Here is a 27,697-nt window from a genome sequence, read left to right as displayed (position 1 = left end):
AAAATTCACAAAGTTTTGAAACAGCCATAGTAAATACTAGAGGGTCATTGCTAGAACCCTTGTCCAAATTTCTAGACATATTCTTAGCAAAAGAAGCATTAAAAACTACTTCCTACTTAAAGGATTCCTCTCATCTTTTAAGAATCCTATCCCAGGAAATCACTGTCAGTACCCATACCTTTTTAGTGTCATTAGATATGGTTTCCCTGTACACTAACATCCCTCAAAATGGAGCTTTAGAAATCATACAAGAAGTTCTAAGCAGGAGGGAGAACCCTCAAAGGATTAGCACTGAATTTTTAATGCAGTTGGCACAGTGGGTAATAATGAAAAATTATTTTGAATTTGAAGGGAAGTTTTACCAACAAACTCAAGGAGTAGCGATGGGCGCTACTTTGGCCCCATCCGTAGCGACTCTATATGTGGGGAAATTCGAAGAGACAAACACAAGTAGTATATATTATTGTATGCCCGTGTAATCTGGTATATGTGGGTCAGACTTCACGACCCATACATATAAGATTAAACGAGCATAAGTCACGACTGAAAACAAAAAATGTTCTAGCTCCAATGGTGGAGCATTTTTTGGAACATCAACATACAATCGAACAGATACAGTGGCGTATAATTGATAGTATGGAAGGTGGGTGGGAGGGAGGTAACAGTGAAGAAAGACTGAACTATAAAGAACGTTGGATATACACGCTAAACACAGTGGTTCCACACGGATTGAATGTGGAACTTGAATGGGGTTCTTTGATCTAACGTGTGTCTGGAAGGAAAGGTTATCTTTTAGTAATAAATCATGTATATTCTATATAAATTAAGTCTGACAGACGCAGCACCCCGTGACGCTTACGTGGCGTGATGACGCCGCTTATGCTAATGGGGGCTCCGTCCTATTTAAATTCGAAGTAAAAACGCCGCCGCCATATTTGTGGATAAGTGGTCACAAGTCTTGGCGGTAAATTTGAAAGGTAAGCGTGACAATGGGGCACTCTAGTAAAGTTAATATTTGGTGGTGTTTCTATTGAGATGGTAAATTTGGCTTTTGTTGTATTCTAGGGGTTAAACCTTGATAAAGCTGTTTAGCGAAACATGTTGGTATGAAATCCCCCGTAGCCAAAGACCACAAGATCGAGCTAAGTATTGCTTAATGTCTTAAGCTTTGAGTCTGATTATAAAATGGTTTAAGAAAAAACAAAAAACAAATTACAAAAGCAAAAAGAGGCTTTAAAAAATATAAAAGGATCCGATGAGGAGCTTCCACATAAAGCTTAGAGCAATGAACGAGTTTGAGCTCTGAGTGGTGGCCTGAGGTTCCAGAAAAACTGAATAGTAAAAGGTGTTTATTATCTCGGATGGTTAAGATCACTGTCGAGTTTAAGCAGAGTACTATTGAAAAAATCACCTTAAAAAATACCATAATAATAGTTGTGCATAGCAAGCTTCAAAACAAAAGGTCATACAACCTCAGTTTGTTGGTATCAGAAGACAGGTGTGTTCATTCTTGGTGTTCTAGATCCATGCTCTCTAAAGACGATTAAGACTGCCTTTTGCAAGTGTAGCTCTAGACACAGTCTTAGAAGTGCCCTTCAAATCATACTATGAGTGATTGGTTCATGCCCTATTGTTGTATAGAAACATAGAAAAGATGGCAGAAAAGGGCTATAGCCCACCAAGTCTGCCCATTCCAAATTCCCGCCCCCCTGATTTTACTCCCTTAGAGATCCCATGTGAACATCCCATTGTCTCTTAAAATCTGACACGCTCTTGGCCTCAATCACCTGCAGTGGGAGTTTGTTCCAATGATCCACTACTCTTTCAGTGAAGAAGTATTTTCTGTAGTCGCTATGGAACTTCCCTCCCCTGATTTTTAACGGATGTCCCCTGGTGGTCGAGGATCCCTTGAGGTAGAAGATATCTTCTTCCGACTCGATACGGCCCGTGATATACTTAAATGTTTCAATCATGTCTCCCCTCTCTCTTCGTTCCTCAAGTGAGTACAGCCGTAGTTTATTCAGTCTTTCTTCATATGTGAGATCCCTGAGCCCCAAGACCATCATAGTGGCCATATGTTGAACCGACTCGATTCTCAGCACATCTTTCTGGTAGTGTGGTCTCCAGAATTGAACACAGTATTCCAGATGAGGCCTCACCATGGACCTGTACAGCGGCATCACTACTTCAGGTCTCCTGCTGACAAAACCTCTATGGATACAACCCATCACTTGCCTTGCCCTGGAAGAAGCCTTCTCCACTTGATTAGCAACCTTCATGTCATTACTAATGATCACCCCTAGATCACGTTCCGTCGTGGTCTTGGCCAAGGTCTCACCATTTAGTATGTAAGTTCTGTGCGGGTTTCTCTTTCCCATCCAGAATGTTGAACTCATTCTGGATCTTCCCCCAACTCCAAGTAGTCTAGGACTGAATCAGCAATTGTCCTTGCTCAAGGTTACTGCCTGCCTTCTGACTTAGCCAGATGTGGCACTGGAGTGCCAGGGTCACAGCCAAGAGGCTTTCATGGATGCAAGGTAGGCACGGGGTGTAGTGCAGTTCAGACATAAGCTAGTAGAGGCTGGCCAAAAGCAGCCAGGCCTTGGGCCCTGAACAGCGCCTACTCCCCCCCACCACCCACTCCAGTCTCTCTCTCCCACCACTACCCATTCCTCCCCCATCACACACTACCAGCCTTTCTCCTACCACCACTAACTACTGTTGCCAAAAGCAGCTTCCTTTCACCCTTCCTGGACACACGCATTGGCTCTTCCCGCCGGGCCTATGCAAAACTGTCACTTGAAGGGGCTCAGCAGCCACTTTGGAAGGGGCAACTGTGAATCACTCCTGTTCCAGTTAGACTACCAGGGCAAGGTAGAGTGGCAACGATGGTTTTGATCTGGGGGAAAGGGGAGGAGGGTTGGTCAATTTCAGCTGAATTTAAAACATGGCCGGATTGAAAATTTGGACCAGTTTTGGTGCCAAAACTGAAACTGATATTTGTTTGGTCTCTATGAGCCAGTACACCAAACTAAAAGTCTGTATATATTATGGTGGTGAGAGGGGAGAGTTTATACCCTATAATAAGGATAAAAACAAATAAGAAAATGTTGGTACTCTGTGAATGAAGGTATTGCTCAAGTGACACAGCTGTAGTGAGAAGGCAGAAGCTGTGGCTCCTTTAAGATACTTAACTTCCCATTGCCTCAGAGAAATACCCAGTGTACAGGAATATAATACAATTTGAGCTGCAACTGAACAGGACATGAGCTAAATCTAACATCATTTCTCTAAAACAAGAAAAAAAAAATGGCAAATCACAGTTAGGTGTTTTACTTCATAAGATAAAACCTAAAGCCTTCTGTACATGCATTTGCCTCAGCTGATAAAATTGCTATTCCAGTTCCAACCACTAGAGGGCATGCTCAGCTGTAAAACACCTATTCTGCTACATCCTTAGTCAAATTTAAACAGGCTACAGTTTTAAAATTCTTTGTTCAACGGTGACAAATGTATTAAATAGTGGCAAATTTTCATCTAGCTGCTCTACAGCATGCATGAATATTTGTGAACATTTACATGCCTAGTACCTAGAATACATGCAAGTTTCTCTCAGTCATTGAAGGTTCTATGGAACCTGAAACCTGGAGGATGCAAATTTAAACAAAATGTTAATTAGTGGAAGTTATGAACAATTCTTACAAAATTTTGTTGGTCGGGTAAAAAAACAAAATTATCTTTTGAATTATTATTGGGATTGGGGATGAGGGGTGGATTAGGACTTCCTGATATTCGTATCTATAGTTGGGCTTGTTTATTAAGACATATAAGGGATTGGGTTCTTGAGGATGATTTGTTTACTCCTTTATCTTATGACAAGGCATTTTTTTCATCCTTCATTTATTGTATTGAATCAAGTGCCAAGGTCAAGATTACCAAATCATCTAAAGTGTAATGCTATTTTGATTCCTTTGAAGTCAGTTTGAGGTAGATTGTTGAAATTATGGGCGTATCATCTGAGTGTAACTCATTTTTTTACCTATTCAAGGAAATGGAGATTTTACGCCGGGAATGACTTATGGGATTTTTTGATCTTGGGAAAGTAAGGGTGTTAGTTATATTGCACAGGTTTTGGATGAGACTGGGAAGATGAGGAGATTTCTAGACATTTCCTTAACAGTAGGAAGTGGATCTGGGTCGTTATATGGATATATGCTAGTCAAATATGAAGATCAGGTCTTTCTTATGGAGTTCGTGAAAGGCTTCTCAATTTTTTTAAATCAATGTACGGATGTTCCAATTTCTGTATCTTTGTTGCATAAGTGGTGGTGGAATTTAATTCCAAATCGAACATATGAAAGGATTTTGCAAAATTGGAGTGATGAGTTAGGGATGCAAATATCTCTTCCTGATTTTGGTCAAGCTATTCTTCGGTTACCTAAAATTATTACAGGTTATGTTTGGAGGGAATGTACCTATAGAATGTTACATAGGACATTTCTCACAAGTGCAAGCTTTTCATGCGGGTTTAGTAAATTCTCCTAATTGTATTAAATGTGATAAAGCTCTTAATACGCTATCTCATGCTTTATGGCAATGTCTTCTTATTAAGTCATTCTGGTCTGCCATCCTATTATATTTCAGTTCATTATGGGATAGTTCATTAGTGGAATCCCCAAGGGGGGTGTTATTTGGTAAAGCTGTTGCTTGTGGGGTATATGGACAAGGGAGATGCATTTTATTTCAAAAGGCATGTCTGATTGGTCGTAAATGTATTTTGCAATATTGGTTACAGAAAGAACCTCCTAGTTTTACGCATTGAAGGAACCAACTCCATCGTTTACTTTTATTCGAGGTTTGTAGATTTCCTAGACAAACTCATCTCTTTATGAAAATCTGGGACCCCTATATTCAAAACCTTTCCTCTAGAGCAGTGGTTCCCAACCCTGTCCTGGAGGACCACCAGGCCAGTCGGGTTTTCAGGGTAGCCCTAATGAATATGCATGGAGCAGATTTGCATGCCTGTCACTTCCATTATATGCAGATCTCTCTCATGAATATTTATTAGGGCTATCCTGAAAACCTGACTGGCCTGGTGGTCCTCCAGGACAGGGTTGGGAACCACTGCTCTAGAACATGAAGAATGATTCTTCATGATTTACATTGAAGCTTTGGTAACATTCATTGGGTCCCAATACCTGGCAATTTGTGTCACCTTCCATCTGGGGGAAGGGAGGGTGTAGGGGTAGGATGGAATAGGTCAAATGGAAATATTTTTTGGAGGGATGATAGTAATATGTATGGAAATATCTGAATTGTGAAATATTGGTAATGGAATTTCTTTGTCTATTGTATATTTGCTTAATTCCTTCAGTACAATGTTATAAATTGGAAATAAAAAGAATGAGGGGGGGGAAGGGAAGGGGGATGGAATAGGTCATATGGAAATATATTTTGGAGGATTGATAGAAATATGAATGGAAATATCATAATTGTGAATCTACTTGTAATGAATATCTCTTTTTATTTGTATATTTACTTGATTCCTTCAATAAAACGTTATAAGATAAAACAAAATGTTAAGAGTTTCTGCAACTATAGACTTAGTTCACCTGAGTCTATTCTAAATAAAGACAAAGTCACTTAACAGAGCTTGTCAATGTGGATTTAACCAAGAGAAGTCTTTCCTTACCACTTATTTTGAAAGCATGAGTAAGCCTTGCCTTGATCCATGTTTGCTTCAACCTTTCTCTCTACCCCCTATCCCTCCCCAGTGCTGATGTCATCAGGGACGCGGCAGAGGAAATCAGGCCAGTAGAAGGACGTGAAGCAGCGTGTTTACTGTGCCTGGACGCTGCTGGAGCCGGGAGGTTTGTGTTTGCCTCGCGGTGGGAGGTGCGGCTGGGAGGGTCAACGGGGTGTGCTGGGTAGGGTTGGCGCCAGGGGGGGTGGGGGGAGTCGTGGCGTGTTACCTGCTGTGAGTCAGGCCGGAGCCGGGAAGCCCGCTGCAAGAGAAAGAGAGAGATGCATGGTAAGCGCGCATGCGCACTCTTACCCCGTGTTCCCTGAGTCCTGATCTGTCGAGCTGTGGCCACAAGAGTGCGCATGCGCGCTTAGCATTTTATTATAGATTATTCTATGTAATCTCCCACAGCTGTAGATTACTCGGATGTTGGTCAAATTGAAAGGTATTAGAGCGTACAAAAAATTCCATGGAATATAAAACTTTGCAATAAAATACACTGATAGCAACACAGTTTTGCATTTAACATTCACCCAGCTGTCTATACAGCAGTGTGCCATGGCTTTTGGACCCACTAATATAGTGGTCTCAAACTCAAACGCTTTGCAGGGCCACATTTTGGATTTGTAGGTACTTGGAGGGCCTCAGAAATAAATAGTTAATGTCTTATTAAAGAAATGACAATTTTGCACGAGGTAAAACTCTTTATAGTTTATAAATCTTTCCTTTTGGCTATGTCTTAATAATAATATTTATTAAATATATGATAATAATAAATAATAAACATATGATCAAGAAACAGTTTTATTTTACTTTTGTGATTATGATAAACATACCGAGGGCCTCAAAATAGGACCTGGCGGGCCGCATGTGGCCCCCCAGGCCGCGTGTTTGAGACCACTGCACTAATACAATAGTCTCTTCACAGCACGGCTGTACCACTATAAAAATAAAATCAGCTCTACTAATCAATGTGTCTCTATATTATTTACCTATCAACATGGATCTCTGTTCCACTGATATTGAATCCTGAAAAAACAAACAAACAAACAAACAAAAACCTCTCAAAACGACTGCTGACTTACATGATGTGGAATTTAGGAGAATTAATGGGTTCACCCTATGAACCCAAATACTAGCAAGTGGTTCAACATTCTGTGGCTTTTAGTAACTTTTAATTGCATTAAATGCAAATTTCAACTCTGGTGTATGGCAGTGAATCGCTTATACTGTGCCATGGCGCGATAGGAGCCTGTCACTGCCGGCACAGGCCCCTCTCCTCCTTTCTGCCCCATCTCCCGGTGATGGAGGGATTTCCAAAACCCGGCAGTTTGTCCAGGTTTTGGAAGCCCCCCGAGCTCAGAGCCATATCTGGAGGGCCTCTGAGAGTGCGCAAGCATTGACATGACGGCATCATGCACATGTGTTGACATCTCTGGATTAGGACATTTACAGGGCGGGTCTAGGGGTCCGGATTTTCCGATTGGAAAATCTGGCAACTCTTAAGTAGGACCTAAAAAGCATTCCTACTTTTCCATTTATTTATTTATTTATGTTACCTCTAGGTGGAAAAATGCCTCAGACTTAGAGTGTTTATAACACCAAATGTTTTCATGCGCTCTGAATATCAATCACTGGCTTTTATCCATCTTCCCCCTTTATTTAGTTTAATTTAGTAATAATTTAATACTTTCTCTAAATTCATCTTTATAAAAAATTTCCAATAATTTAGTTCCTCTTTTCTTTTATCAATACTCAAAAAATTTCATCCAAACATAGTGTTATAGCACTACAATTCATTTTCTCATGTTGGTTTTCTTCATAGTATGTCTCAATCTATAGTTTTTTAGTTTGAAAATTCGGCTTAAAACTAAATGTCTTTCATTATTACTGCATCTATCAATCACGCAGAGCTTTCACATCTAAGATTTTTCTTTAAGCCTAATGGGCGGCATAATATTATTTTCTCCTAGTGTTTAAGCCCGTTACGGGTGCTAGAATAGATGTGTCTGTCTTTCTTTCTGTCTCTCTATCGCATTGACCGCCGTCTGTCTTTCTTTCTGTCTGTCTCTCTCTCTTTGGCCGCTGTCTGTCTTTCTTTCTTTGTCTTTCCTTGGCTGCTGTCTTTCTGTCTCTCTCTCTTTTTGGCCACTCCTTCTGTCACTCTCTGTGTGTGTCTGTCTTTCTGTCTCTTTCTCTCTCTCTCCTTTGCTGCTGTCTGCCTTTCTGTCTCTTTCTCTCTCTCTCTCTCCTTTGCTGCTGTCTGCCTTTCTGTCTCTTTCTCTCTCTCTCTCCTTTGCTGCTGTCTGCCTTTGTCTCTTTCTCTCTCCTTTGCTGCTGTCTGCCTTTCTGTCTCTTTCTCTCCTTGTCTGTCTTTCTGTGTGTCTGTCTGTCTTTCTGTCTCTTTCCTTGGCCGCTGTCTGTCTTTCTGTCTCTTTCTCTCCCTCCTGTTCCCTGCCTGCGTCCTGCTGCCCTTTCTTTGGCCGCCCCCCCCAGCCCCCCCTCTCTTCGGTAGCACCACCAGCCTCCAACAAATCCTTATCCTCGACCCGCCCAACGAATTGAAATTCACCCAGAGGGGAGAGTGGAAGCAGAGGAGAAGGCCGTGGAACCAGGGAGCGGCAGTGGTTGTGGCCTTCCCTCCTCTAGCTCCGTTAACTCGGTGGCCGCCTCCTCCTTCTCTCCCCGATATCAGCTCAGAATGTGCACACGTGCCGCACACTCCAACATTTCTCTGCTGGCTATGGATGTACGGAGCCACGAAGATTGAAGTGCACATGCGCGCTAAGGATATTATTATATAACTCTAAGTAGGAGCCATGACGGAAAATGAGGAGTTCCTGTGAATGTCAAGGAAAAATTGTCAAAATGAAGAGACCACTAGTAACTGTTGTTGTGAAGAGCGCAGGGTTCTTTGTGGCTTTATCTCCATATCAATAATCAGTGTGCTGATAGTATCTTATAAAATCATTGGCTTCATGCTGTTATTGTACTTTTTGAGCCCTCTTCGAGGTTATTTCTGCAGGTAATTGAGGAATACGGACCACCTCAAGCTACCTTTATCCACTTTCAAGGATATGGATGTTTGCTTCTGTTCGTTTGCTCTGAAACTGATTAGAACAACTTTTATCACCATGGCTGCAAATCTCTGCACAGCTGGATTCGTCACATGCTTCTAGAAGGGTTTATTATACATCTCATTATGTTATTGCATTACTGATGCCAGGAAAATATTTCATGTCTTATTATTTATTTATTACTCGCCAAATCCTACTAGTCTGAGTGAGTCACACCACAAAAAACATACATAATGTCTACACAAATTACACAAAACATGTCATACAACCATATATTTAAACTAAACTAAACCTTAAGTTTATATACCGCATCCTCTCCATAATTATAGAGCATGGCACGGCTTACAAGAGCTTAATATAGGCAGGAATAACATATTGGGTTTGGAGGTTGAGTACAGGAGGGAGGAGAGCATTACATTTTTGACTTCTCTGGCTGACACAACCATCCACTAATTAAAATTATTTCAATGGTCAAACTACCCAATGATTGTAATCTCAATAACAAGATTTGATGGTTCACTGAGTCATGCTGCAAAACTATCTGCCAAAATATCTTTGGAATAAAATTGTTTTCACCTGCTTTCTAAACCAAACCAGATCATTAACATTTCGCACATCAACTGGAAGAGCATGCCATAGTATCTGCTAACATCTGGCTGACACAACCATCCACTAATTAAAATTATTTCAATGGTCAAACTACCCAATGATTGTAATCTCAATAACAAGATTTGATGGTTCACTGAGTCATGCTGCAAAACTATCTGCCAAAATATCTCTGGAATAAAATTGTTTTCACCTGCTTTCTAAACCAAACCAGATCATTAACATTTCGCACATCAACTGGAAGAGCATGCCATAGTATCTGCTAACATCGGCTGACGAGAACTTACTAACCTCACATTTTTTACAGATGGCACCTCCAGGTACCAAGTGTTTTTAGAACGTAAAGACCTAACTGGTTGATGTATTTGAAACAAAGATCCAACCACAGAGAGACCATCATCCTTAAGGGCCTTAAGGATCACACAAATAATTTTAAATTTGATCCTGCTGGTGATGGGTAGCCAATGGAGCTTGTTCAACATAGGTGTGACATGTTCAAATTTAGAAGCACGCATCATCATATGAGTAGTGGCATTCAGTGCCAACTGTAATGCCTGAATCACACATTTAGATAAACCCAAATAAAGAGAATTACAGTAGTCAAAATGGAGAGTCACTACTGCAGCAAGAACAGATCAAAAGTTCGTCGCTGAAAGATAGTCCTGCAATCTACAAAGCAGACGAAGTTCAAAAAACACTTTTGATACAGTTTCTTTTAATCTGGGATTTAAAACATAAAGTAGAATCCAAAATAACTCCCAAATATTTACAGTGGCTAGAGACTGGGATGACCGTGTTATCCAAGATTATTTCTGATGGAAACCGTATAAGATGTTTTTCACATCCAATACATAGGATTTCCGTTGTCGTATATTCAGGTTTAACTGACTGTCATTCATCCATTCCTTAATCACTCGAAAGCAGTTCTCTAGATTGGCTAATGCATCCGAGAGGGAACTCTGTACTGGTATTGAAAACTGGATATCATCTGGGAGTGTGTGGTGCAGTGGTTAGAGCTACAGCCTTGGCTCCCCGAGGTTGTGGATTCAAATCCTGCACTGCTCCTTGTGACCCTGTGCAAGTCACTTAATCCCCATTGTCCCCAAGCATATTAGATAGAGTGGGAACCTGCTGGGACAGTTAGGAAAAAATGCTTGATACCTGAATAATTTGTCATCTGCAAAGAATTGTAGGATTTGCGGAATATCTTACGCCTACGATACACCTCTTCATAGTTCTGACCACAAAGAATGGCCGTGTCCCACTTTGACTCGAAAAGTACTTTCATGAAAACAGGCGGTAAACCATCGTAACACATTATCACCAATACCCAATGATTGTAATCTCAATAACAAGATTTGATGGTTCGCTGAATGCAGAAGAGATGTCCAAAAAACCCATAATAAACTACTTACCCTAATCTATACCTTGACGAATCTGATCCAACAGTTCTGTTGAGTGTTTTGGCCAAAACCCAAACTGATATTCATCCAAGATGGAGTATTTCCCAAGAAAACTCTGGAATTGAATAAGTGCCACCTGTTCAAGAATTTTCACTAAGTTCAAGGAGGAAATCGGCCAATAATAATCTAACTGGCTACCATCCACATGTTTTTCAACATAGGGTGCACTGTGGCTTTTTTCAATCTTACTGGTACTTCTCCTTCAGTCAATGAACTAGAGACTATTTTCTGAATTGTTTGTATAACTACAGTGTGGCTTTACTCTAATGCAGGGGTATCAAAGTCCCTCCTTGAGGGCTGCAATCCAGTGGGGTTTTCAGGATTTCCTCAATGAATATTCATGAGATCTATTAGCATGCAATGAAAGCAGCGCATGCAAATAGATCTCATGCATAGTCATTGGGGAAATCCTGAAAACCCGACTGGATTGCGGCCCTTAAGGAGGGACTTTGACACCCCTGCTCTAATGTGATGGTTTCATGTATGCGTTTTATTTACCACTGCCAATAAACAATTATAAAAAAAAAAAAAAAAGAAGCCTCCTTCATAATAGATAAAACTTCAATAAGGCATAGATCTAAAGAGCTCTGTCGCTCTGTTTAGTTTCTGAATAATTGATTTTGGCTGTCTTTCCGACACGCTTTCAAATTCTGTCCATAAAATATCACGTCCAACGATGGACACTGGTGTGTCACATGTAGGAAATTCAACTGATTTTGAATTTTCTCTACAAACGTAAGAATATAAAAATATCAAAAGGTATAGATATCTTTTTTAGTTGGAGTACCTGTAAGCTTTTTCACGATCTTAAATATATCCTTAGAGGAATCAATTCCCTTCCCTATCTTTTTATCAAAATAAGACTTTTGGGCCTCAAGCTTCACAGCTTTATAAGTCATCATGCTGAAACTGCTAAACATATACTTCAAAATATTATAAGTTCATTTTCAGCACTGCTGTAATACACAGTTGAACTTATTACAAAGTATTTTGGATTCCAGACTATGCCTACTATGGAACAATTTCATTCCAACCTCCATTTTGAATTATGATTCAGTGCTCTACCACCACCTGAGTGAGTTTAATTGGCTGTGCAGACCATTTTTTTTTTATTTTTTTTAAAGAAGGTCAGCGTTATTACGCCTAATGCCACTGTAGACGTAGTTACTATTGTAATTCTATCTATCTAAGTCTAACCAAGAAAAATCTTCAAAGACTTTAGCGGATCCAGAACACTGCGGCTAGGTTGATCTTCACAAAAAGCAAATTCGATCATGTTTCCCCGCTTCTGTCAAAACTTCACTGGCTTCCAGTGATTTCTAGGATTCACTTTAAATGTACCTGCATAATTTTCAAGATCCTACATGGCATTCTTCCTCCCCTAATTCCACTATCCTGGAATACTTCGAGACCTGACACTACCAGATCTGCCCACATACTCAAACTATCTTTCCCCTCGTTAAAAGGCGTCATGTATGCTGGTAAATTAGGGAAATCCCTTTTCTTCAAATTCACTGAACTTTGGAACAACCTCCCTGCCCCGCTGCGGAACCTAGGCTCATCCCAATTATTCCGAAAACATCTGAAAACCTGGCTTTTCTCCAAAACGTAAAGCTATCTATTTTAAATGTAAAGCTAGCTCTCCTCTTCACAACCTCTAATTTCTTATTCTGTCCTTCCCTCATTTATTGAATTACCTGTAAACCGTGTCAAGCTCTATCTTTATGGAGATGATGCGGTATACAAACTTAAGGTTTCATTTCGTTTCTCTTCCTCTCTCTCTTTTTTTCCTCTCTCTCTTCCTCTCTCTTTTTTCTCTCTCTTCCTCCTCTTCCTCTCTCTCTCCCTTCTTCTCTCTTTTTTTCTCATTTTCATTAAAAGGCATCATGTATGCAGGTAAATTAGGGAAATCCCTTTTCTTCAAATTCACTGAGCTTTGGAATAACCTCCTTGCCCCGCTGCGGAACCTCGACTCATTCCAATTATCCCGAAAGCATCTGAAAACCTGGCTTTTCTCCAAAACGTAAAGCTATCTATTTAAAATGTAAAGCTAGCTATCCTCTTCACAACCTCTAATTTCTTATGTCCTTCCCTCATTTATTGAATTTACCTGTAAATCGTGCCGAGTTCTATCTTTATGGAGATGATGCGGTATGCAAACTTAAGATTTAGTTTAGTTAATGCTGGAGTGATGTTAGACTTCGTAAGGGGCCTTTGTAGGCAAGATTTTCGTGAAATGTAGGTGCCGGAAATATAGGCTTTTAAAACTCTGGCCTACATTTCTGGTGCCTACCTTTCACATAGCCGGATTATTTAAATGGCGCCATTGTGCGACTAACATGCGATTGTCGGCAGATTTTAAGGCTGCCATTGATAATGGCACCGTTTACAGAATCTAGGCCTCTGTGTTTCTCACTGAAAGCCATTGCAGGCGTACTGAAGGGGGGGCTCTGCATAGAAACGAAAGCTAATCTACTCTCACAGTTCTACATTACACCATATTTGGTTCAAGGTGATTTACAATTTAAAAAGACCAACACAACAAATTTTGGGAATTACATAAAAATATAAAAATCAATGAAACTTATCAAATAAAAAGGTTTTCATCTTTTTATGAAAGCTCAACCTGAATCCAATCTAATATTGTTAAGAGGCAAACTATTCCAAACAAAAGTTGCAAAATATGTGAACACTGAATGAAATTATCTTTTATATTTTATGCCTTTCACAGAAGGAAATCTCAATAAAAAAGAATCGTGTATGCATGATGATAAAAGGAGCAAAAAAAAAAAAAGACTAAAAGAATTCAGATGAATTAGTGCAGTTTCTTTCAACTGTGTGCCACGGCACAGTGGTGTGTTGCAAAAAGATTTCAGGTGTGTCATGAAATACCATACAAGCTCCGAGGAAGAAGTCCGCAGTCTGGTATGGCAGGCTCACGCTACCTAATAGGCCGCTGCTGCAACTTTGATACCCAAAGGCAGCACTTCAAATTGTCTTTTCAGTACTGCATCCACTCTATGGTCTTGCGCATCCTTCAGCATCACTCCACCTTCACTAGGAAGGGAGATGCGCTTGGTCACTTGCACCACTGCAGAATCCACCTTCGGCTGGACAAACAGCTACTGGAAGTCCAGAGTCATAGGACAGAGCCAAGACATAGCTTTGGTCACGTTAGGTGAGCCTTCAGGAGTCTCCCACTGGTTAGTAACCAAGGAAGTAAGATTTGAATGAGCTGGAAAAAAAGTTCATATGTGCATTAGGGCCACGCATGACGGAGCACTACAAGGTGGAGGGCTACTGGGCATCGAGCTTCAAAATAGGGTGTCAGAAATGACATGGTAAACTGAAGCTGACCTGAAAAGGTGACACACTGAGGGATCATCACAGTGATCCGTCACCGCTCCTATCCCTTGGCTACTGGAACCCAAAAGAATCTCACATTGTCCACCTTCGCTGAAGAGCCCTGTGATAACAAAGGCATGGAATGGGACTTCCAATCATCCTAGCCCTTCTCTGAAGGGTTGCAGACACTGGGAGCTGGAGTGGTATGAGGTGAGAACGCCCGCTTGGGAGAAAGATTCCCCTTAGGTGGAGCAGGCGCGCACAAAGGCAGTGCAGCATTTCCTGGTCCTGTTAAATAGGCTTTCCACAAAAGGCTGACAAAATTGGAGAGCCTTGCAGTGGGCGACTGAGGCTCCTTGCATAACCCCAGACTGGAGGAGATGCATAATCTGCCACCATCACTGCTTGGATCATCCGAGCGGGATCTCTTCCCCTTGGACATTTTTTTCCCAAGATTTGAGAGGTTCTAGGACCTTGGAGGACTGACTGAGGGCCGAGACCGAAGCTCCCGCTCCTTCCTCCTGTGTCTCGTGGAACACAGCCGCTGCTCAACCGGCAACTCTACACAACCAGAGTAGAGAGATCTGGGGCAAAAATGAGTGGTTTTGAGGCAGAAAAACAAGTTTAAAATTACATTGCTAAAAATCCAAGATGGCCACCATATTAAAAAACCACATCAAAAATGGGCCATTGGAACTAAATGCAAATATAAAAAAATAGCAATTTTAGAGTTTTGGAGGAGGGGGACCCAAGTACTAACCCCCCCAACCCACTAAAACTCAAAACTCCAGAGCCCCCACACCCCCGATGTTCCTCATAGGGAATAATGGAAGTACCATATTGTATCTTATAACTTGCAATCTACTAGGAATCATTGTGGCTTAAGAATAATAAGGTTTCCAGAAGAACATCACGAGTCATATAGAATGGAATTTAGGGCCTGAGTTATAGTGAGTAATCACTGACTTCTGGTGCCTGGGCCAGATGTTCTAAATTTGCCATTAAAATCCTGTGGGTCGCTGTGGTGAACATAAATTGCATGATTTGAGAATGACGATCGATGTTGAAACAATTTCACATGCAAATGAGTTTTGCAGAGGTTGGCCATAATCCCATCCGATCAGTCACTGGAAAAGTGACTGACACATGCACAGAGCCAGCAGGGGAAGCCTGAACAGCTGAGCAAGGGGAAACCCCAAAGCAGCCTCCTGCCGCTCAGCTGTTCAGGGCAGGAAGACTCTTTTATGGGCACAGATGTTGTGCGTGTGTTACACATGCACAATATCTGTCCAGAACAAACAAAAAAATCAGCAGGAGGGATACCACTCCCTCCTGCCTCGGCCACCCAGAACCCACCATGCCCCCCAACTAGGATTGCCTTATTTAAAAAAAAGAAAACCCCGCCCTATTCTGCCTCAGGCCTGCCTCATCTCTTTACAATGAACTCCAGCCACACCTGGAGGGCTTCTGAACATGGGTGGATGATGTCACATGCATCCACGCATGCTTCGGGTTTTTTTCCAAAACCTGGACAAATGCCGGGTTTTGGAAAGTCTGTCTGGGAGCCCGGACAGTCCTCTGAAAAGAGGACATGTCTGGGTTTTCCTGGATGTCTGGTAACCCTACCCCCGACCCACCCCTGTACCTTATTCAGGAGGGATGCCCTCTCCATCCTGCCCACTGGCCTGCCTCTTCAAAATGATAGGCCTTCCCCTTCTTGGTGCATCCTGGGAGTGGCCTAAGACTCTGATTGGTTCAAATACCCAAGATCCCTCCCATAAGTGCTAGTACTTATGCAGAGGTAAGTGGCTGTCTGCCAAGTCCGAAGGTCACAGGTTCAAGACTGGCTGGTGTACCAATGTTAAAAAAAAAACAAATTAAAAAAAAACACACTACACAAGGTGGGAGACTTTGAGTGAGAAATGTAATGGAGTAGATAAAACATTTTTAAGAAGACAAGGGAAAAACGTCATGTATGAGATTAAGGGGCTAAGGGAATGACCAATACCATTAGAATGTTTGCTCGGAGGAATGAAGCAAGAGGCTGCAGCAGGTTTTTCAATGACTGGGGGGGGGGGGGAGAAATAAAACCAGAGATTATAAAGTCCTACCAGAAAGTTGATACTAGCTCAAAATTATATAATACAAGTACAAAGATGTAAACATTGCCTGAGGTACACATTTAGAAGGTAAGCTCTTTGAGACAGGGACTTTTCACATCTGAATTCTAATACTGGAAGCCACTTTTAGCATTATTTGGACAGATGGGGCAACAATAACAAATAACGATTCTTCCAATTTTATGTTCACAGAAATGTGGACATTTTATATACTGTTAAATAATTCTCAAAACAGTTAATGCAAAATAATAAAACCTATTTACTTACCCAAAGACTCCCAGTACACAAAATTTCTAAGGGCTCCTTTTACTAAGCTGCGCTAATGTTTTTAGTGCATGTTGCAATGCCGCAGGCGCTAGACGCTAACGCCTCCATTGAGCTGGCGTTAGTTTTTCCGCATAGCGCGGGGGGGGGGGGCAGCGCGTGCTAAAAACGCTACCGCAGCTTTTTGGGAGTTGAGAACCGAACAGTAGTTTTCCAGCCAAATAAAGTGAAATTCAGTTAAATAAATCCAGAAAAAGCAACCGAGGCCTCTTTATACATCTGTATGACATGCATTTAAGAACTGGATTGAAATCTCCATGAGCAATATGTGCCTATGAAGAATAACCAGAACTTTAGCCCCACTTGTAAGGCGTTTTATTAATTAGAAAAGGTATGGAATTGGTTAACAATCCCCCCCCAAGTATCAGGCCAGCAACAGAATCTCTGTTACATTTTTAATCTATTTTATTATTATGTCTGTTCTTTTATAATTTGCCTAGAATAGTAAGATACAGGACCAGAATCTTAAAAAAAAAAAATATATATATATATACCTAATACTTGAAGCCACATATCCAAAAAGCAGCTGAGCACCATAACTTATTCTAGACCAGTGATCTCAAACTCACGGCCCGACAGGTACTATTTCGAGGCCCTCGATTTGTTTATCATAATCACAAAAGTAAAATAAAACCGTTTCTTGATCGTATGTCTCTTTAGCTATAAATGACAATATTATTATTAAGACTTAGCCAAAAGGAAAGATTTTTAAACTATAAAGTGTTTTACCTCATGCAAAATTGTCATCTCTTTAATAAGACATTAACTGTTTTTTCTGAGGCCCTCCAAGTACCTACAAATCCAAAATGTGGCCCTGCAAAGGGTTGGAGTCGGAGACCACTGCCAAAGGTCCATCAAGCTGTTTCTAACAGTGGCCAACCCAGGTCCCAAGTACCTGGCAGAAACCCAAAGAGTAGCAACGTTCCGGAGCTGAGAGTGTGATGTCATAATGCCTCATTCCACCAATGCCTAAGAGCCAACCTCAGCAGTGATGTCACAATGGCTTGATTATATTTTATACTTGACTCACATAAGAACATAAGAGCTGCCATAGTGGGACAGACCAAAGGTCAGGGTCTCAAACTCGCGGCCCACCAGGTCTATTTTGAGGCCCTCGGTATGTTTATCATAATCACAAAAGTAAAATAAAACCATTTCTTTATCATATCTCTCTTTAGCTATAAATGGCAATATTATATATTAAGACTTAGCCAAAAGGAAAGATTTATAAACTCTAAAGAGTTTGACCTCATGCAAAATTGTCATTTCTTTAATAAGACATGAACTGTTTTTTTCTGAGGCCCTCCAAGTACCTACAAATCCCAAATGTGGCCCTGCAAAGGGTTGGAGTTGGAGACCACTGGTCTGGACAGATCAGCTTCACCTGGTTTGTAATGCAAAACTCTTTCATTTCTAAGGTCTCTCACCTGCTCCTAAGATGAGTTTCTTTCCCACTTAAGGGCCCTTTTTCGTCGCCAAAATCTTTCAAAGTTTCTGTAGCTATTGTCCCCACATTATTCTCGAAAACCTTCGAGGAACAGGGTAAATAAAGGCTTTTCTTACAAAAACATGTGCATTTTTCCGGCTCCTCGATGCACTAGTGCACAATTTCCACGTATTTATTTGGGACAATTATTGACAGCTGTTGTTGCTAAACAATCTGCATCGAATATAAGCCAAGAATTTACCAGTTGTACCAACCTCTTGAACGCAATTAATTTTAGGGCTTTTCTAAACAAAAGAGGGTTAGTTACAGTATTTTAGAATTAATAATGGCACAGGAAGTCATTTAATCACTTTTTTTTGGGGGGGGGGGATTTACAACCCCCCAATCCTGCTACTTCAGGTAACTTTCACTTATTCTCTGCACGACCCCAAACAAACACCCTAAAAATCCAAGCTGAAGGGAAAAGGAAATTCGAGCAGGACTTTTGGTCGCCCCCCACCCTCTATCCGTCCCATTCTACCTTCCGAACGAAGGAGGTGATTTCTTTGCCCCCGACCCCCCCTCCCCCCGGGGAGATGTTCAAGTGGGCTCCCGCGGGTCCGGCCGGAGGGGATAAAGGCTGGAAGGCGAGCGGCTCCCGCACCTGGGCGTGGGGGCATTTAATTAGGGCAGGAGCAGCGGCTCGGCGCTGGGCAGCCCCCGCAGCCATGCAGAAAGGCTGGAAGAAGTACTTCGGGCAGAAGTCGCTCACCGAGGTCACCATGGACGAGTACCTGGGCAGTCTGGGCTTGTACCGAAAGCTGACGGCCAAGGACGCCTCCTGCCTCTTCAGGGCCGTCTCCGAGCAGGTGAGACCCTTTTCGGGCTAAAACGAGGTTAACGCGCTAAGCTTAGCGCGGCAATGCACTAAAGGGAACGGGCTTGGAAGCGTTGCTCTTATAAGGTGCTTCAAAGTAGCTGTCCCTTAACTTCATCAAGTGCAAGCTCTTTGCTTTTCCGGACGGGCCTAACACTTTCGGTTTTTTTTGGAGAACTTCCGTGTGTGTTGGTGCAATGGACGTCTATCCCCCCTCCCCCACCATAGCGCAGTTTTTTAGCGCAGGCCGCAACGGTAACAGTTCCGATGCTCATAGACAAACATATGGGAAAACTAAAAGGAACTGTGGCCCCCGTGTCTTGCATAAGACTTTCCCAAAATGTTTAGGGGTGCTTAATGCAATAAACTTTACCCTTCCCTGTATAAAGCTGACCTTTTTTTTTGGGGGGGGGGAGGGGGATGTTCAAGTATCCATAGGGCTGGCACTTATGCTGTCCTTCCTATTTAGGCCGTTTGCTTGCTCTTGTTTTAAAAGTGGGCCTTCCGCTTTTTTTTTTTTTTTACAAGTGAGCCACTGTTTCCTCCCCTCCCCCATGCTCTTGCTCAGCTGCTTGAAGGAATTAATGGCTTGCATTCAGACTATGGCTAACCAGCCTCGAACCCACCCATTGGAGAGAGCTCCCTCCTCTGTTTAAAGCTGGTGGTGCTGGGCATGATGGAAGCTTCTTGCCCTGAGCCTCCATAAGTGCAGGCCTCGTGTGTTGAGTATGAAACCTGGATGATTATATTGACTCTTTCACACCGTGGCACGTAGGCACTGGAAAGTAATGACACGAAGGGACACCTGAGGGACAGAAGGCGGGGCGGGGTGAGTAAAGAGGGCTGGTGGAGATCTGTAAAGCACGCTGAGGCTGGCAGTGTTCCCCCACCAACGCCACATTGTCACCGTGAGTTAAACCTGCTTGTGCTATGTGGGCCGAGGGAGGGATATGATTGAGGTCTATAAAATCCTGAGTGGTATAGACTGGGTACAAGTGAATCGATTCATATTTTTTTTTACTTCAGCAAAAATGACAAAAGACTAGGGGGGGGACGCTCGATGAAGTTACAGGGAAATACTTTTACAACCAAGAGGAGGAAATATTTTTTTCGCTCGGAACAGTTACACCTCTCTAGAAGGTGTCGCCAGAGGATGTAGTAACAGTGGTTGATGTAGATAGGTTCCATAGTCTGCTGTTGATAGGCACAGGGGAAGCCACTGCTTGCCCTGGGATCGCTAGCATGGAATGTTGCTACTCTTTGAGCTTCCGGAATTTTCTTACGCCTTGGGATTCTAGAATGTTGCAACTGTTGGGTTTCTGTCAGGTACTTGTGACCCGGATTGGCCCTGTGGAAGCAGGATACTGGGCTCGATGGACCATTTGGTCTGACCCAGTGCGGCTGTTCTTATGAGAAATTGGTGAAATTTAATTTAATTCTTCTATGCCGCTAATAATCGTGAGGTTTCTAAGCGGTTTACAAAAATGATGCATTACAAAGATACAGTAGATAAAAATAAATAAGATAGGTACTTGGAAAAAAATTTCCCTAACTGTCCCAAAGTACCTGAAGAAACAATTTATGAAAAATAAAGATAAAAATATAAAGACAGAGGTAGAGATAGAGATAAATATGAATATTCCAACAAGTAATATATAAATAACTATTTTACATCTTACAATTGAAAATATTCTAACGCCAGCAAATATCAGGATACAATTATGAAGAGGGAATTTTTAGCAGACAGGGAATGTGGATACCTAGTGTGAGGAAGAAATTCAGGATAAGGTGTGGAAGTTATGTTGGCGGGAGAGTGTCTGGCTAGGACAAGAATTTCTTAAACAAAGTGGTCTTTAGTTCTTTCCGGAAGATGCTGTAGGTCAACCTAGCGGTATCGATGAGATCAAGTTTCAAGTTTAATTTTATTTGATGTATCGCTTATTACAAACTAAGCGATTAACAAAATATAACAAACATTGTTAAATAATATAATATTGAACATTAAAGGGGTAAAATAACAGTATCTTAATACTACTTTAACTAAAAGGAATAAAACATACAAAACAAAATTGACATACTATGAAACATATGGAGTGAACATGAGGGCTTAAAGTTACAAAAATATTTTCCCGAGAGGGAGAAAAAATGGTCTGAGAGGGGAGGGAGAAAACATTAGGAAGGGATTAAAAGTTCTAAGATAGAAATTAGCAATGAAATGAATTTAGAGGTCAAAAGAGATTTTAAAAAGAAATGATTTTAAATTAGTTTTAAATTGATTTAAATTTTTATTTTTTCTGATATATAAAGGAAGAGAGTTCCAAGTAAGAGGAGCCACTACAGAGAAAATATCGTGGCGTTTTGTTCCTACTATTTTTAAGGAGGGAACCATTAATTATTCTTGGGTTTCAGAACGTAAAGAACGATTTGAAGAATGGGGGATTAATAAACGATCTATGAATAACTGTCTACCAGCTTGAAACTTGAAAAGAGGAAGAGGATGGACTTCACTAGTTTGTTTTTTTTATAACAAATTAACGCTGTGCAACCAATGTAATGTAAATTCACTTATTATGTGGCCAAATCTTATACAAAGTACAATTTAACCAAATCTTTAATGTTGCTCCTTTTTATTAACACAACATTGCATCACCACGGTTTCGACCGTCGTGAGACAAGTTAGTTTTACCCTACTGATGATGCATCGTTGCGATAGTAATCGAGAGGAACTGCACATTTCACCCCCAAGTCTACTATCCTAGGGATCCCACTCCTGGTGACAGGTTCCCTCTAAGGGATCCCACATGGGCATCCCATTTGCTCTTAAATTCTTGCGCCCTGTTTGCCTCGATCACCTGCACCGGGAGCTTGTTCCGAGGATCAACCACTCTCATGGTGACACCAGGAAATATTTCTTCACCGAGAGAGTGGTTGATCCTTGGAACGAGCTCCCAGTGTAGGTGATCGAGGCAAACAGCGTGCAAGAATTTAAGAGCAAATGGGATGCCCATGTGGGATCCCTTAGAGAGTTAAGCCAAGGGAACCTGTCACCAGGAGTGGGATCCCTAGGATAGTAGACTTGGGGGTGGGTCAGTAGAGTGGGCAGACCTGATGGGCTATGGCCCTTATCTGCCGTCATCTTCTATGTTTCTATGTTTGGTGTATGTGCTTGGCTGAGGAGCCAATGGGGCGAAGCTACCATCTGTGGGATTATGACTAAATGCCTCTAAGTCAGAATCCCCCCCTAAACGGAACGATACTGCAGCGCCGAGGAGCCTCGGTTGGCCAGGGATAGCCGACCGGCACGCCTCGGGACCGGAGCGCGGACAGAAGGTGGCCGCCTCTCTCCCGTAGCGCACCGCACGTTCGTGGGGAACCCGGTGCTAAATCATTCGTAGACCTGAAACCGTTTTCGTTGGCCTTGCTCATTGGTAAATATAATCCTTTGGGCTCGCTAGGCCATCCTTGCTGTCAAAGTATCTTAACTAATTCTGGGACACCGCCCTGTTTAGGATGCGTATAAATTGTCTTTTCCTTTTGTTAATTTTAACCCTTTATAAAACCGTAGCGCAGTTTTTTAGCGCAGGCCGCAGCGGTAACAGTTCCGATGCTCATAGAGTTCCTAGGAGTGTCGGAGCTGTTACTGCCGCAGCCAGCGCTACTGTTTTGTTAAAGGGTTCCGAGAAGAAGTGGCATTTTCTGTGCTTTTGGCCACGAGTTCTCCCGCTGTCTACGTTATCCACCCTTTGGACACTGATGTGCCACATATTCTGATTTAGATATGGCTTGGGTTGAAAATGCTGAACCATATTGGGAAAGTTAGCAGGGGATTGCCACAACTTGATGCTTGATATATATAGATATATATAGATATCTATCTATCTATCTATCTATCTATCTATCTATATATATATATATATATATTTGTCCCCCCAAGATTTTATTGAAGAAATACAAGAATATACACAACAATAAACAATACAACCAAAATCCTATACAATCTTGCCCTCCCACCCAGCCGAAAGTCATACTAGGATTCTGTAGTACGAGATGAAACAGTCCAAGCCAAAACAGAGCCCACCCCCAGCCTCCCATCCCCCCCACCCCATATGTGTGCAGAGAGCAAAATATGACTCGAGCAGCTGGGTGAGACCACTAGGGAATTGACGACCACTTAGGGCTCCTTTTCCGAAGGTGCGCTAGCGGTTTTCGCACACGCACCGGATTAGCGCGTGCTAGCCAAAAGACTACCGCCTGCTCAAGAGGAGGTGGTAGCAGCTAGCGTGTGCGGCATTTTAGCACACGCTATTTCACGCGTTAAGGCCCTAATGCGCCTTCGTAAAAGGAGCCCTTAATGTAGGGACCCCAAACCTTCAAAACCAGAGAGGCGATGGTGCATTAGAGCTGTCATTTTAGACATATGAAAAATAAAAGCTTATTTCCCCAGTAAATGCTGCCTAGTGGGTGGGTGGACCTGCTTGATTTTTTTTTTTCTTAGAAAAGATAAAAGAATAAATTTGCCAAGCTAATGTACTGATAATGAGTGGCAGCTCGGGTACAGGAGTGCAGGTAACAAATGTTGGGGGTCAGCCAGGACTGGATGTGAAATGGGAAGGGCAAAAGGTATCAATAGCAGAAGAGAGAATGGCGTTAGAAGAGTAGGCTTGGGTTACATAGTAGTTGAAAGCGTGTCGGGGTCAATAGCCTGAAGGTTCCTAAATGTACGAGTAGTGATTGGCTAGGTTTGTGGGGAAAGGGTGATGAGTTGGGAAGGTTAGCAGATGATGGTCAAAGTTGAGATGCAGAATTCAGTTGTAGCCTTGGATGAAGCCTTCTCCACTTGATTGGCAGTTTTCATAAGAACATAAGCAATGCCTCTGCTGGGTCAGACCTAAGGTCCATCGTGCCCAGCAGTCCGCTCACGTGGCGGCCCAACAGGTCCAGGACCTGTGTAGTAATCCTCTAACTATACCCCTCTATCCCTTTTTCCAGCAGAAAATTGTCCAATCCTTTCTTGAACCCCAGTACCGTACTCTGCCCTATTACGCTCTCTGGAAGCGCATTGGCTAAGGCTCTTAATATTTGCATCTCCTCTTCCTATAGGCTAAGGCTCTTTGCACCTGCATTGTGATGTCATAGAGCTTTATGGTTATAGAAACCTGGAAACATGATGGCAGATAAAGGCCAAATGGTCCATCCACAGCATCACTATCTCCTCCTCTCCCATAAGAACATAAGAAATGCCTCCGCTGGGTCAGAGCTGAGGTCCATCGTGCCCAGCAGTCCGCTCACGCGGTGGCCCAACAGATCCAGGACCTGTGCAGTAATCCTCTATCTATACCCCTCTACCCCCTTTTCCAGCAGGAAATTGTCCAATTCTTTCTTGAACCCCAGTACCGTACTCTGCCCTATTACGCTCTCTGGAAGCGTTGGTTAAAGAAGAACTTCCTAGCATTGGTTTTGAATCTGTCCCCTTTCAACTTTTCCGAATGCCCTCTTGTTCTTTTATGTTCTGAAAGTTTGAAAAATCTGTCCCTCTCTACTCTCTCTATGCCTTCATTAAAATTGCTTGGAGTCATCTTGGACAGCAAATTCACCTATCACCTTTACATCAGCACAGTGGTCAAAAGCTGCTTCTATCGTCTAAGAATGATCAGATCTCTCTCCAAATTACTTGACCGTCCTCTTTGAACACCCTGATTCACTCATTAGTGATCTCCTGCATAGATTATTGCAACGCCCTTTACAATGGCATAACAAAAAGAAAAATAAGACGCCTTCAGATCGATCAGAATACCACTGTAAAAATCATATTTAACGCAAGAAAATTCAACCACGTTTCTCCCTTAGTGCACAAAGCACATTGGCTTCCAATGACATGACAGCTGGATACCTGTATCGGGGGGGGGGGGTGGGGGGGAGGAGGGGTTTCTTTGTAAAATGCAAATTATTATGCAATGATTCTTACAACAATATAAAATATAAAAAAATTTTCATGGCAATGAGCATATAAAAAAGAGATATCTAAGAAACATTCAAAAATACCCCAAATAGAATATTTTTGCAAGCATAAAAGTTTACATATCAAAATATTACTGTATACAATCTCTTATAAAAAAACCATGAGAGTAATAACTTGTGTCCATATATGACGACAAAGATTGCTGGAAGTGGTGGAGACAAAATTGATTCTGTAAGGTATCTAGGGACTAGATTTTGCGACCCCTTTGCGACCTGATTTCCCTCCGGCCTGATTCACTAACCTCTCCTGCGATCCGCTTCCAATCTGTGCATGCAAATGAGGGGAAATGCATGCAAAGTAGACGGGGACCCGATTCACCAACAAAATTTTAAAAACCGACTGGGCTGGCCAATCAACCCAAGAAACGACTTGCTGGGGACCAGTCGAAAACATCTTTCTAACTCTCCAACTCTCTGCTGCCCCAAATCTCTCCTGCCTGCTCTGCCCCGAATCGCCGCCATGCTCATCCCCGGATTTCTCCTGCCTGCCACCCTGAATCTCTCCTGTCCTCTCCCAACCACAAGCTCGCTGGGCTACAAAAAAGTAAAAATAAAATTTAAAAAGTGGCGGCTTAGAGGGGTCTTAGACCATCTACAGATGGTCTGCGCATGGCACGGGATCGCACACTAACGATCTGTGTCAGCAGATGAGGGCATTCCTCCGATCGCCCTCATTTGAATTTTTCCTGTTGTGAATTAGTCGGGCCTGCTGGGATCGCCCACGGAAGACAGGTTAGTGAATCTAGCCCTAGGTGCCAGCAATGTACAGGCTTATATTTCTTGTGCCTACAGTCCATACAGAATCACGGCTAGCAGTGTCGCCCCTAAATTCGCCTGCCTCCAGGCTTTGGTGTCACTGGCCACCATGGGCCCAGTCACCAGCCCTAAAGAGCACCTAGTGGCGCCTTGTAAATATTTTTAATGAGTTTTTAATTGTTTTTTAATGGCAGGACCAATTATTATGCCACTTAAAACCAATTGAAACACTTAAGTTAGATGTGATCTACTGGTGCGTAACTTTCAGCGACTTTTTAAGGATCCGGCCCAAAGTATCAAAGAAAGCTTGGGCTAAGTAGATTGGATCTCTAAGGGAGAGGAGGGGATAGTAGATACACCAGATGGTCTTTATCTGCCTTTGTTTCTCTATGTAATATTTTGACATATTATTTTTTTTTATGCTTCCAGTAATAATTCATTTGGGATATTTTTTGGATGTTTCATAGAACTAAGCAGTTTTATTGAAGCTCATAAAGATATGGTATCTTTTTTTTTTTTTGTATTTAATTTCTATAATGTTTTATTTTATATTGTAAGCATAATTGTACAATAATTCGTATTTCTATATTTTGATGTAGATCCCTGATGCGAACATCCAGTTGAAACACAGGCTGTGTCAGGTTTAACCGATAAGTTTTGCTTCCTCTGATCTGAGGCTTCATCTCTCTTGTTTCCATCCAGGCTCACTAACCTGTACAGTCAAACCTTGGTTTGCGAGCATAATTCGTTCCAGAACATTCTTGTAATCCAAAGCACTCGTATAGCAAAGTGAATTTCCCCATAGGAAATAATGGAAACTCAGATGATTCGTTCCACAACCCCAAAACTTGAATACAAGCAGCTCCTGATTGGATAAGGCCCGACTTCGTGCAGGAAGAGGTGGTCGGAGTGAACCGTGAGTGATTTCCTGCACTCGCAGCGCTCTGGCTGCTCTCTCCTGCCTCTCCCGCTGCCCTCTCCTTGTCGGCGGTTTGTGGTCCGAAAATACCGCGAATGACCGGGACCGTGAACCGCCGACCGCGAACAACCGGGAGAACACTGTACTTGTATTGCAAGACTTTGCTGGTATATCAAGTTAAAATTGAATCAAATGTTTTGCTTGTCTTGCAATCCAAGGTTTTACTGAATCTTTGTTGCTCTTTCCCTCTGGTTTGCTTTTTTTTTCTAGTTCTTGTCACAGTTCAAATTTAGCAGCCTAGAGACTTATCTGCTGTATATCTAAATATGGTGGAACCAGTGGCATAGTGAGAGGCGCCCCTCTCCTGCCCCTGTCTCTGCCCTCTGCTCCTTCCCCGCACCTCTAGTTCACCGCCGTGAGCAACAAGAACTTCGACGTACTCCTCGCGACTCCATCGGCACTCCCTCGGACATCACTTCTTATGCACGGCACCCGGAAGTGACGTCGGCGGGAGAGACGACGCGGTCGCGAGGGGCATGTCGAAGTTGTTGTTCCCTAGAGGTACGGGGGAAGAGGAGGGGGGGTGCTGTGCCCCCATCAACATGGCGCCTGGGGCTTAATGCTCCTCCCTCCCCCCCTCTACTATGCCACAGGGTAGAGCTACTGTTGTATATCATAGAATCTCAAAGTCCTCCCCACTTGTGTTCAGATTTTTGTTGCTTAACTCAGGGTCTGCGTCTTGTGTGTTTCAGTTGTTTCACTGCCAGATCCACCATATGAAAATCAGGAAAATCTGTGTTGCCTACATGAGGGACAACCAGCAGAACTTTGAATCGGTAAGACACTTCTGGAATGTGTTTACTTTGTGTTAAAAGGACACAGGCTGCAAGGGCTGGTTCAGGCATAAAAGCTGGTACATGAAGGAGACACATAGAGCCTGGTATCGGGAGTCTAGAGCTTCTTTGGTTAATTAATCAGAATCGAAATGGATATTCTGCTTTATTAACAGCATTCCTCGATGCA

General features: G+C 42.3%; 1 protein-coding gene across 1 annotated transcript in view; it reads left to right on the top strand.

The window, feature by feature from the left end:
• The window catches only part of ALG13 (ALG13 UDP-N-acetylglucosaminyltransferase subunit), a 159,400-nt gene that overhangs the window by 15,539 nt on the left and 116,164 nt on the right, over nt 1-27,697 (top strand). The window contains exons 5-6 of the mRNA XM_033946081.1: nt 18,460-18,973; nt 27,427-27,510. Of these exons, the coding sequence (XP_033801972.1) occupies nt 18,460-18,973; nt 27,427-27,510 (598 nt within the window). The remainder of the gene's footprint in view (nt 1-18,459; nt 18,974-27,426; nt 27,511-27,697) is intronic.

The sequence above is a fragment of the Geotrypetes seraphini genome, chromosome 5, assembly GCF_902459505.1.
Source record: "Geotrypetes seraphini chromosome 5, aGeoSer1.1, whole genome shotgun sequence".
Classification (NCBI taxonomy): Eukaryota; Metazoa; Chordata; class Amphibia; order Gymnophiona; family Dermophiidae; genus Geotrypetes; species Geotrypetes seraphini.
The sequence above is the reverse complement of the archived record's forward strand: the minus strand, read 5'-3'. Positions and strand labels throughout refer to the sequence as shown.